At 38.6% G+C, this 13,632-nt stretch overlaps 1 protein-coding gene across 1 annotated transcript; it reads right to left on the bottom strand.

Moving 5' to 3' along the window:
* Positions 1 to 8,730: 8,730 nt before the first annotated feature.
* Positions 8,731 to 13,176, bottom strand: LOC143022437 (uncharacterized). The gene is made up of 2 exons (XM_076180662.1): positions 12,577 to 13,176; positions 8,731 to 9,128 (listed from the first exon to the last, which is right to left on the bottom strand). Exons 1-2 carry the CDS (start codon positions 13,147 to 13,149, stop codon positions 9,051 to 9,053), a joined length of 651 nt encoding a protein of 216 aa, XP_076036777.1. The 5' UTR covers positions 13,150 to 13,176; the 3' UTR covers positions 8,731 to 9,050.
* Between the last annotated feature and the right edge of the window lie 456 nt (positions 13,177 to 13,632).

Genomic DNA, 13,632 nt, shown 5'->3' with positions numbered 1-13,632 from the left:
AGTAAACACCAATATCGTTACTTGCTACCATCTCTAGGTGGGTTCTGCTGGATGCTGGGATGTCTTCAAATAGGCGCGGGTTCCTCGTTCAGGCAGGATGCGTCCGCTATTGAAGGATAACTTTGCTGTTGAGCGTGGCGGGAACCCTAACCGTCCTCGTTGTTTGGCATCGCATGGCGGGACGCGGGTTCGATTCCGTAGGGGGTTTCCTAATTTTCACTAACAAGCTCCTTTCTGGTCAGGATGTCCCGAAAAGGGGGGAACTGTGCTCTAGTTCGTCGAATAGGCACAAGGGTGGTGATTCATCCCACCCTAAGCGCGGTGTGTTCACTGGAGGCTGACCTCGTCGCAACACCGTTCAAACCCCTTCCCACAAGGGTCGGGCGTCACTCACATCACTGTCCACAATTCGATAAGTCTCTGGGGGTGGGGGGGGGCACATGAATCACTCGTGTAGGGTCTGGCGGTGTGTAAACGGGTCACTTTAAGGAGAAAATCCTCGATAGCCACCGTATGGGAGGGTAGGGCGCGTTTGAACTTGCGAGAATACGAGTGGCCCAACCTCCCAGTGGGGGCCCAGAGGGATGACTGCCCAGTGCCCGGCACCGCCGGGTCAACTGCCTATGCCCATACACTGTATGGGCATACACCGTCGCCGTTTTTCTAAATGTCAAACCAATAGTTCCGTAGGGAGCGCCGTGCACGTTTATGTGGAAGTTGAATCAGTTCTAATTGTTCCCTGAGGGTAGTCGTCACTACTCACGAGAGTGGAAGATAAGATCCTAACTAGTCTAATTAAAACTAGCCTAAACAATAAATGGCAAGCACGCAGGGGTGGTGGTGAAACCGTTAGAACTAATTCGAACGGTAACTCTTGGATGAAATACCAATTCTAATCATAAAGTAGCAACTTACAACTGCAAGAAGGAACAGTAAACTTGAGAGGTTGTGGAATCCCACACTTAATTTCAAACATTCGTGTCTTTGCTCGCAGGCATATGCAGACACCTGGAACTAAAGGGAGGAGTGAGGGTTTTCCTAAGCAATTATAAGTCTCTCTCTCAAATTCGTTAAGGCACTGTAATTGACTGCCAAATTGGCGCAACAGTTAATGAGGATAAGGAGAAGGAAAAATATCAAGAAGTAGTTGCTAAAGGCCTTTAGAGTTCCGGCAATTCCAAAGAGTAGAGGGAATTGATAGCCGAAAAAGGCTGAAAGGAGACAAAAAAAAAAAAATGTGAAGCCTGCGTCGGCTAGGCCCTTTAGCGAAAGTATTTGGTAACTGTGGTTTGAGAACAGACGTAAGAAAACGAGAAGAAATAGTAGGCCGTGTGTCACAACCCAAAGTTGTGATATTATATATTATTAGGGGTGCATGGGCCAAGCAAGGCTGAGAACCCCTGTCCTAGACCCTCATGCCTTTTTTTTTTTTTTTTTTTTTTTGTCAAGTAATGTCCCCTCTTACGACTCAGTGGGAGGAACAACATCCAACAAACCATACATTAGCAAAAGAACCCTACACATCTTCACATCGCCACAATCGACATTCTGAAACAGCTCTGGTATGCCTGTGAGCAAAACTTTCATTTACTGATAGTACCCAGGATCAGTAATATTACGGACCCTTTCAAGTTCAGACTTATTTACGACACAACTATAGTTTTCTGAGTGATCAGAATCAGGCTTTTTATACTTCATGGAACTGATGCACTTTTCTCATTCCTTGTGCAATCTTTAGATTTGTGATTTCCTGCACATTGGTGGCAGTGAGGTTTCTCTCCATTTCACTTGGCAGTACAGCTTGCTTCAAGGTGGCCATACATTTGGCAATGGAAACAGATGGTGACATGATATCTGTCTCTCACATAATAAATACCCCATTACAGTTTTATCTTATCTTGGTTTTTATGAACAATTTCTCTAGCAGGTGGTACTTCGGTACATAATGTATGAAAAAAGAATAGATAGATCTTGATAGATCCTATGGTTTCATTTTTCCTTGTTCTGTTGTGACTAATGTTTTCGTTAGGTAAGAGCAAGCTATGTAAAACCATTTCTAAAAGTGCCCTTGTACATTTGCAAGAATATCTAAAAAAAATTGGAAATTATCATCAGAGATGCTATCGAACATCATTTAGAAAGTAACCGTTTGATAAATGATAGCCAGCATGGTTTCAGACGGAAACGTTCTTGCGTGACTAACTTACTCGAATTCTACAACACAGTTATCTCGAATTATGACAAAAGAAACAATATAGATTTAATATATCTACATACATACATATACCACGGCTCTTTTCCCCCTTACCAGGGAGGTAGCCAAAAAGGACAAGGCATAAAATCATTCCCACCCATTATCCCCGAAAACACTCCACGCCCCTCCACCCTCCCTCCCACCTTAGCACCTCCTGAATGATGGGTCACCCCTGCACCCTGTCCACTGCCCTAGGTCAGAAGCAGTGTCGCAGGACACAGCACATCCACAGCAAGGCCGCTTCATAAAATCGGCGACCCCCCTCTCCGTCCCCCCCTACATAAAGGAGAGGACGGGGAGAAATCCCTTCGGGCTGCGTCAAAATTTTTGCTCACACACACTACCTCACCCCCCCCCCCATTCCCCCGCCCAATCCACCTCATGCATCACAACATTTTCCATATACAACCATTCTCCATTCACCCCTGTCTTCTGTCCTCTCCCGTCCTTCCTCAACGGACATTCCCCTCTTCCCCAAAGCCCCCTTCACCCCATCCATCCATCTCATCCTAGGACGTCCCCTCATGTTCACTCCCTCCACATCTGCCTTCCATACCTCCTTTACTAGTCTTTCTTCACTCATTATTTCCATGTGTCCAAACCATCCTAATACTCTTTCATCAACCCTATCTCCCAGCTCCCTTGCCACCCCTGTTCTCCTCCTCACCTCCTCATTTCTCACTCTATCCAACCTAGTAACCCCAATCATACTTCTCAGACACTTCATCTCAAACACATTCAAACTCCTTCTCTCTTCCTCTCTTATGTTCCATGTTTCTGCTCCATACAGTGCTGTTGGCACAATCACTCCTTCATACAGTCTCCTCTTAGCATCCATTCCCAATTTTCTATTCCTCATTACACTCTTTAATCCACCAAGGCATTTACTCGCTTCTCTCAATCTACACTCTACCTCCACCTTCACTCCACCCTTTCCTGCCACATTTGCACCCAAATATCTAAAACTATCCACTTCCTCCAGTTCCTGTCCCTTAATGCTCACTTCCAGATTACTGCCACTTTCACCCCTTGTACATCTCATCGCCTTACTTTTACCCACATTTATCTTCAGTTTTCTTCTATCACACACTCTCCCAATCTCTGTCACCAACTTCCTCAATCCCTCCTCCGATCCTGCCACAAGCGCAGTGTCGTCCGCAAACAACAGCTGGCTCACCTCCCACTTTTCTCCATTTTCCTTAACCATCTCCAATCCCTGACCCACTACCCTTGCATTCGCCTCTCGCACTACCCCATCCATGTATAAGTTGAACAGCCAGGGTGACAAAACGCATCCCTGACGAAGTCCCACCTTTACCTCAAACCACTCACTCTCTCCATCTCTAATCCTGACACAAGCTCTACTACTCTCATAAAAACTCTTGACAGCTCCCAGAAGCTTTCCTCCTATCCCGTATATCCGCATAACCTCCCACAGTGCCTTTCTGTCTACCCTGTCGTAAGCCTTTTCCAGATCCATAAAGGCCCACAAAACATCCTTCCCCTTACCTATAGCTTTCTCACATATCTGTCTTACCACAAAAATCTGATCTACACAACCTCTACCTGTCCTAAACCCACACTGTTCCTCACCAATTACTCCCTCTGTTCCTCTCCTAATCCTCTCAATCAAGATCCTCCCATAAGCCTTCCCAACTACACTTAACAAGCTAATCCCTCTGTAACTACTACATTCACACTTGTCCCCCTTTCCCTTGTAAAGTGGAACTATACAAGCACTCCTCCAGTCCTCTGGCATTCTACCTTCTCTCCAGCAAACATTAAATAACCTCACCAACCAGTCCACCATCGCTATACCTCCTTTTTTAAGACATTCTGCATGGCATCCATCCATACCAGGTGCCTTACCTGCTTTCATCATCTTAACTGCTGCCTTCACTTCATCCTTCCTTATTTCTCCTCCATTTTCCTCACTCATCACTCCCATTTTCTTAGCATTTCCCACAGCAGCTATCGTTCCCTCCCTATCCTCCTTCGCATTAAGCAACTCCTTAAAATATTCTGCCCATCTTCCCCTTACTGCCTTCTCCTCCATTATCAACTCTCCATCTACACCTTTAACCTTTTCTTATCTACTTGATTCGCCTCCTCTTCCTCTCTTAATTTCTTTCCAAAACATCTTTTTATTACTTTCAAAATTTTCTGTCATACTCTTACCCCATTTTACATCTGCTCTCCTCTTTGCCTCCTTTACCCTTTTCTTTACTTCTCTTTTCTTTTCCCTGTACGTCACATATGACTCCCTCGTCCTACTTTGTAACCAATCTGTGAAAGCTCGCTTCTTCTCTTCTACAACCTTCTTCATTTCCTCATCCCACCATTCACTACCCTTCCTTCTATTTCCTCCTGACCTTCTTGTTCCACACACCATCTTTGCACACTTTAAGACTCCCTCCTTGAACCATCCCCATTCCTCCTCCACACCTACCTCTACTCTATCCTTCACCCCCTCCCACTCCTCCTTCGGCCTCCTCTTGTACTCCTTCTCCTTTTCCTCTTCGTTTAAGGAGTTCACTATAAGCACCTCCCTACATTTTCTCCCTTTCCTCTTCCTCCATCTGTCCTCCACTCTCAACTTACCTTCCACCAGAAAATGATCTGATATTCCCCCACCCTCTCCCCTTAGCACATGTACATCCTTAACTCTTCCTATCATAATCCTATTTACCACTACATAGTCCAATAAAGCTCTATCTACCACCTTTCCCTCCACCACCCTCTCCCATGGGTACTTATGCTTGACTTTCTTCCGAAACACTGTATTTGCTATCATCAACTCTCTTTCTAGACACATTTCCACCATCAACTCTCCACTACGATTCTTTCCTGGAACTCCACATTTCCCAACCACTCCATCAATCGGCTCCTTTCCTACCCTAGCATTAAGGTCTCCCAGTACTATTACATTTACACTTCTCCCTAAACCCTCTATGCACTCATTTAAATATATCCAAAAGGCCTCCCTTTCTTCTACACTCTTCTCACTGCCAGGCCCATATGCACTTACAAAAACCCACATCTCCTTTCCCAGTTTCACCTTCATCCACATTATCCTTGAGGAATCCTCCTTCCACTCCACTACACGTTTACCTATCTCTTCACCTACTAGTATAGCCACCCCTTCCCTCCCTCGCCCTCTCTTCACCCCTGATAACCTCCCACTTACACTCCCAAACTTACACTCACCCTTCCCTTTCAACTTAGTTTCACTCAAAGCCAACACATCCATCTTTCTTCTCACAAACATACTACCTATCTCTTCCCTTTTACTCTCATCTGTATCACATCCACGCACATTAAAAGACCCAAACCTTAGGGTGCTGGACCGAGGCCTTCCAGCCCCTCTTATGCCTCTGCCATTTCTTTTAGGAAGGTTCCCTGTGGGGCTACAAGGAGAAGGATGCCTAGTCCCAATCCCCGTTCCTTTAAACTCGCCTCTTACGATCCAAGTGGGAAAACTTGGTGGCAGTATTCTTTTCCCCCACCACAGGGAATTCCCCCACCAGAGAAAAAGAAAATTACTCAGAGAAATGGTACAGTATAGCAACAAGGGTTGGGGGACAGCATATCGGAAGGATAGTTGTAGTATACAAGTGTCATCATTTCTCTATGATCAGAGTTTTCCTCTATCATAGACAAAATGATGTGTGACTCTGGTCCGTAGGGGCGCCCCATATAGACCCTAAAGTATCGACTGCATGCTACTTTGCCACAGTAACAAGCAGCCAATACCCCAGACTTTGCAAAAGCTTTTGATACCGTCCCACACGTAAGACTACTTACTAAATTAGTTTCGCACGGAATAAGTGGTAGCCTATTAGGTTGGACTAGTAATTGGTTGAATGATCGAAAACAGGTTTTTTTTTTTTTAATGGAAAAACTTCTAGATGGAAAAATGTTACAAGTGGAGTTCCTCAGGGCTCCGTTCTTGGACCACTTCTATTCATAGTATATATAAATGATATAGGCCATGGACTAAAATCTAATGTTTCCAAATTTGCTGATGATACAGAACTGTGCGGAATGGCAAATGATCACTTAAACCAATTAGATATTCAAGAAGATTTAAATAAATTACAGCAATGGTCTGAAAAGTGGCTAATGAAATTTAACACTAGTAAATGCAAGGTAATGCACATAGGTAAAAATAACAGTAAGTACGATTACAAGTTATTTGGAAATTCGTTAACAAAAGTGGATAGTGAAAAAGATCTCGGCGTAATTATCAGTAACGACTTCAAATCATCCAAGCAGTATATTTCAGCCTCTGAGAAAGCAAATAAGATTCTAGGACTAATTGCGCGATCTTTTGATTTCAAAAGTCCATCACTCATTAACAAGCTATATAAATCGTTAGTTCGTCCACATTTGGAATATGCTGTTTCCGTATGGTCACCGAATCTCATTAAAGACATTGACAGACTGGAAAAAATACAACGGCGAGCCATAAAACTGATTCCAAATATGAAAAAATAAATCATACGAAAATCGACTAAAACATATGAATATGTTTTCCCTAAAAAAGCGTAGACTCAGAGGTGACTTGATACAGGCCTTTAAAATTCTAAATGGAATTGACAACATTAAAGGTGACAATTTTTTTCACATTGAATGAGAATCAGACAAGAAACAATGGTCTCAAAGTGTCCGGAAATAGATTCAATTTGGAAGTAGGTAGAAACAACTTTGCCAACCGTGTAGTTAATGAATGGAATAAACTTCCTGCACAGGTAGTGCAATGTAGTTCAGTTCGAAGCTTTAAGACTCATTTAGATAAACACCTAAGCAAGATGCTGTAATGATTATAATTTATTTTATATTATTTTTGTTTTGTTATTATTTGTCTGTTTGATTTTCATTTATTATTAGTTATATGTCAATTTATCATTATTTACTATTTACCTGTTTGTTTATTATTTAACTATACCTATGCATTTATTTGTGTATTTTATTTGTTATTTACATTATCATAGTTTTTTTTATCATTTTATTATTATCATTTTATTATTATTATTATTATTATTATTATTATTATTATTATTATTAATATTATTATTATTATTATTATTATTATTATTATTATTATTATCATTATTATCATTATTATTATTATTATTATTATTATTATTATTATTATTATTATTATTATTATTATTATTATTATTATTATCATTATTATTACTATTTTTATTTTATTTATTTATTTTTTTGCATCCGACCTAGATATAGGACCAAAAGGTCTCCTGTCGGCATGCTCCGCCTTTGTAATCCTTTGTTAGACGCTGAAGTGTCACGAATATAGTAAGCAAAGAAGAAAAACACACAGGTAATGAAAAAGTTGTTCATTGGTGCCTGAGAGTTGCAGGCTATTGTGGCTGTAGCTGTCTAGTGATGGATACTTTAGAAAGAATGTTGTAGGTCAGTCATGAGATCTAATTAGGTGTTACTCATTCCGTTGAAAGAAACCCAGCGTTTCAAATTTTGTAGAGGAGCCTGTCCGTAGCCCGGAGGTTGAACTTTGTTTTGGGTTGGTATACTCGAAATAAAAAGAGCATTTCAAATCACAATAGCCCCTTAAGATCTAGGAAGTAGTTGACAGGAAATACTGATGTTTTAGATCACTTCCAAGTATTAAATGAAGAGTTAGTGTAGGATTAGGTATGTATCAATTAATTTGCCTTTTTTCCAAATCACTACTGATGTTATTGTTGATTTGCGGTATAATTTATATCTGATAATCTGGTGTTGAAAATACTCAGAATTATAAAAACTAGTTGGTGATATAAGAATTGCAACTTTGAGATGTAACGTAATGTAAACTGAGCTAATTCTTAGTAAATGTAAAGATGCTCATCCTCGAGATTTAAAAGTCACTGCAGGCATGACACTGAATCTGCTGTATTCATATATGGGGTTCAAAACACTTAGAATGTTAAGGACTAGCCAGTGATGTAGTGAATGATTGCAGACGTGTGTGAATATCTAAAATTATGCAGTCATTAATATACATTATTATAAACATATATGTATATATATACATATATAAAATACATATATGTGGATCATGTCAAGAACAGTGACCCCAATGATCCTCATCTAAAGAATGGCTTTCCCAACATAACCTAACCCAGCCCACAGGATTCCCTAATTCAGATAATGTCAAGATTAGCGAACCCAACATATCTATATCAAAAACAGCAAACCTGATTATAGTAATGTAAAGAATAATGAACCTAATAATCTTTTACAGAATAGTGAACCCTGCTGTGATTGTGTTCTCTAATCTTGGGTATGGTCAGAATTGGAGAAAACTGCTTGTTTTATCGTTTATTTGAATAATGTTGTCCTTGTTTCTCTCATTAATCCCTGGCTTTGCACTCCTCTTTAATTCAAAATACTTATTTCCCAATGCAGTCCCCAGACATGACTGGTATGGTATGGGGGTTGGGTTTTTTTTTTTTTTTTTTTTATTATAGGTTTATTCAACAATATTAAATACAATTAGACATACATATATACATTTTTTTTTTTACAAAATTGGTAGTTGAAAAGGGAGAGCGAGAAGCAAAGCTTATGGGGAGTTGCTCTCCCTTAAGGAAAAAAATTATTTTTATTTATTTATTTTTGTTACATGTCAGTATGGTACATACACATATACACACATACATGCATACACATATATATACACACACACAATGACATGCGTCACGACGTCCGCTAACTCCGACCTCACGTAGAAATCGGGGGCACGAGCGAGCATCGCAACTTGTGGGGGTCAGGTGAGAGGTGAGAGGTCAGGTCGATTGTTGACGGGACGATAATTGCTTAATGCGCAGATCTGGGTCACCGTGACCTGCTGGAATAGAAAAAAAAAAGAGCGGCAGACTTGGGCAGTGCATGACAGTTTCTCCATGAATACAACCATGAAATGGACCTGAAGTGTTCAATATACTAATACTTATAGATTAAAGACTTTTTTAAGTATCGTTTGAATGATGATAAACATTTTGTCTTAGGTAAATCCTTTTCCAGTTTATTCCATGTGGTAACACCTATAATAGATAAGCATAGGCTTTTTTTGGTTGTTCTGTATTGAGTTTTAAAGAAGTCGTTTGTTTGCCTAGTCGCATAGCGAGTTTCGTAAGTTGAGTAAAATTTCAATATGTTTTGATTCATGTGTTTATTGTAGATTTGGTGCATAACAATGGCAGTTTTGTACTTTATTAAGTCATTGAATTTGAGTAGATTTAGTTTTTTAAATAAATTATTTGTATGTTCCAAACGACCTACATTGCAGATTATACGCAGTGCCCTTTTTTGAGAGGTAATTATGCGTTGAAGATTAGTTTGATAAGTATTACCCCAAATTTCTGAACAATAGTTTAAGTATGGTAGTAGTAGACTACAATAAATGGTACGTAGGGTATTTTCATTGAGGATATTTCTCATTTTATGCATAATTCCTAAAGTTTTGGATATCTTATTTATCACGTGATTTATATGATGTTTCCAATTAAGTTGATCGTCTAAATACACGCCTAGGAATTTACTGACGGACGCTTTTTCAATAATTTCGTTGTTTATTTTGATCGGCTTAGTACTTTCATTATTTTTGTAGAAAAGCAGGTAGTTAGTTTTTGATACGTTTAAGGATAGCTTATTGGCTGAAAACCAGTTGGATAGTTGACATAATCCTTCATTAATTGTTTTGATCAGTTTGTCGGAATTTGTATCGGAGCATAGAATGGTGGTATCGTCGGCGAACAGTATAAATTTCATAAGGTTGGATACATTTGTAATGTCATTAATGTATAGTAAGAATAGTTTGGGTCCTAGAACTGAACCTTGAGGTACTCCGCATGTAACTGGTAGAATGTGTGATCTTTCTTCCTCAATGGCCACATATTGTTTCCTGTTTTTTAGATAACTTTTTAACCAGTCATTAACTTTACCTCTTAGCCCATGGTATTCGGCCTTTCGAATTAGGATTTCATGATTTACTGTGTCAAATGCCTTTTTAAGATCAATAAATATGCCGGCTGTCTTTTTCTTTTGTTCTATATTGTTAGTTATCTCTTCAATTAATTCCATTACTGCTGTAGACGTTGAAAGATTTCGTTGAAATCCATATTGACTATGGTAAATGACGTCATTTTTTTTTAGAAATGAGGCAAGGCGAATTGTGAATAACTTTTCAAGAATTTTGGAAAACTGTGGTAATAGTGAAATTGGTCTATAGTTATTATAACTTGATTTGTCGGCTGATTTGAATATCGGTATTACTTTTGCTATTTTCATTGCATTTGGAAATATCCCTTGTTCAAATGATTTATTGCATATTGTCAGAAAATGATCTTTGATGATAGGCATAATTTGTTTTATGAGGTTCATATTGATTCCTGTGCAATCGAGTGATTTCTTGTTCTGCATTGATTTTACTGTGTTCATAAGTTCGTTTTCCGTGACGGGTTTTAAAAACATAGTGTTATTTATTCGGTGTTTCAAAAATGTCTCGTAAGTTTGATGTGTTGTCTTTATTTGTTTCGCGAGGTTAAGTCCTACATGGGAGAAAAATTCATTAAATTCGTTTGCCACTTCTTTTTTAGTTTTTCCTTTTTTAATAATGTCTATGAATTCATTTGTGTTATTAATTTTGTGCCTAGTTAAGTTGTTTATTACTTCCCATGTCTTTTTTATATTACCTTTATAGCCTTCAAGCAGTGTGTCATAGTATTTTTTTTCACAGTTGCGTAAAATTGTTGTAAGTTTGTTTTTGTACACTTTGTATTTGTTTTCGTCTGTCAAGGACTTGCTTTGAATTGATTTCTTGTAAAGTTGGTTTTTCTTTCGACACGCGTTCTTAAGACCGTTTGTAAACCATGGTTTTGAGTTTACGTTACGTGGTTTTATTTCTACTTCTCTCTCTGGGCAGCATTTGTTTACATTACTCATGATAATGCTTACAAATTCGTTATATGATAGATTGGCATTTTCTGACTCGTAAACCTGATCCCAATTTTCTTCTTTTAAGCATTGATTTAATTTTGCAATATCTTTTTCGTCAATTTTACGTTTAAGTACAATTCTGGGTTTTGTTATGCAGTGCATTTCTTTTGGACTGATAGTGAATACCGGTAGATGGTCACTTATATCACTTATTAAGATACCACTATGAATCTCGGAGTTTACAATATTGGTGAAAATGTTATCTATCAATGTTTCACTTGTATTTGTTATTCGGGTTGGTTTATTTATCAAAGGATATATACCTAAAGAGAAAATCATATCTGTAAAGTGTCTTGTTTGTTCATGAGTCTCATACTTAAGTAAATCTATGTTGAAGTCACCACAGAGATATAGATTTTTATTTCTAAATGGAGTTATGATTTCTTCAAGCATATTTGTGAACTCATTGATGTTTGTGCCTGGCTTTCTGTAAATACTTGTTATGACGGTATTTTTTTTAGTTTTACTGAAAATCTCAACAGCTACGCAATCAAATAGGTTTTCATACGAATTAGTGGATTGATTTATTAGTTTGCATGAAATTGATTTTTTTATGAAGATAGAGACTCCGCCGCCTTTTTGGATCTGTCTATTAGCACTGTAAGGAGTATAGTCTTGTAAGAAGTTTACTAGACATCCTGGGTCAATCCATGTTTCGCTTATCACTATAACGTCAAAGCTTTTATTGAGTAACTTGAGATAACAGTCAATTTTCTGATAATTGGCGTTTAGGCTCCTTGCATTGATGTGAATTAGTGTGAAACCATCAATATCACGAAATACCGTGTCAAATTGTGTATCACTATAGTAATCGCTGTCTTTTGTTAGTTTTGAGTAAAAATTTAATTCGGGGTCAATTTGGGTATTATTGTGATTAAATATCGAAAATTCCTTTTCTGATATTTTGTCTATTTCTTTATACTTCTTAATGGCGGTATATACATCTGGGTTTTTTGATGCGAGATTTGGCGCGGAAAACAAAATATTAATTTCTGTGTTTGAGATGGCATGATAGGGAAATGTTTTTGAGCAGTCTAGGCAGAACCAGTTATTGAAAATATTGGGGTTATTTTTGGCAGTATTTACGGGTATATTTGCACACATGAAATGATATAAATGTTTGCATAATGTACATTTGAGGTGATTGGTAGGGACAAGGGTATGGCATGAAGAACAGTTTTTTGATATGTTTGTTTTAGTTTTTGTGTTAGTTGTAGTGTTCATGGTTATGTTTGTGTTAGAAGATTAAGGAATGTGAACTATTGAAATTCAATTAATTGTTCAAGATTACTTACTTGATGTACTTTTTCATCCTTGCACTTGATATACACCTTGCAGTCTCTTGTCCATGTCGAGATGATCTTCCCTTGTTTCCTCATGTCGCGTGCTGTTTTAGCAATCTCTCCGGTTCGTTTTGTCAGGTGTTCATTCACGTAGACGCCCGTCCCCTTCAATTTCTTGGCGTTTTTCAGCACGTTCACCTTCGACTTTCTTGAAACGAATCTCACGATCACATTTTGGGTACCGTCCTGTTTTCTTTTTCCCAGTGTATGGCAAGCTGATATCTCTGTGTCTCTGATCTGTATTCCCTTGTTACTTAGAGAATGGATCACTTGATTTTCTACAATGTTCTGACCACTGTTATCTGCACTATAGTCGGAGTCACCTTTCACAGCTTCCGAATACGTTTTCACAATCTTTAAACCACTGATGATTATATCTTCTCTCCTCGTGTACTGCTCTAGGTCTTCCACTCTAGCTTGGAGATTAACTACAGTCGATTTGAGATCTTGTATCTCCTGCCTTTGTTGTTTAACTATCTCTTTCAACTCGCTTAGGAACTGTTGGTCTTCTTTCCTTGCTTGCATCAGGAACTGTCTGTCCTCTTCTCTTGCTTTCACAAGACTCTCCACCATATCTTCAAGTTTCTTGGAGCTGTTGCTGTTTCTTGTATGTGCCATGTTGAATTACTTTCTCGTAGGGAGCGCTGAGCGGAGGGTGTGAACGGTACAAACAAGTGTTTTCTGATTGAAACAGAACACCCAATTTAATGAAATCAACAGGAAAACTGTTGTAAAAAAAATCAAATCTAATAGCCTGTTGGGTCTCTTGTGGATATTAGGATTTACATCATCAAGTGTAGTGTGACTTTGGATAGTGTTTTTTCACCTAATTTACCTCAAGTTCATTGCGTGAAGCTCTTGTAAACCAGTAAGGTGATATTTTCTAGTGTCAGGTATTATGTACAAAATACCACAAGACAAAGGTGATCCCTGTATAAAAACACAAACAATTGCATATTTAGCACTTCTATTTTATTTCCTAACACAGAAATAGAAAACTGTACATAT

Source organism: Oratosquilla oratoria, chromosome 44, assembly GCF_046742065.1.
Source record: "Oratosquilla oratoria isolate Oo_2021 chromosome 44, ASM4674206v1, whole genome shotgun sequence".
NCBI classification, from domain to species: Eukaryota; Metazoa; Arthropoda; class Malacostraca; order Stomatopoda; family Squillidae; genus Oratosquilla; species Oratosquilla oratoria.
The sequence above is the reverse complement of the archived record's forward strand: the minus strand, read 5'-3'. Positions and strand labels throughout refer to the sequence as shown.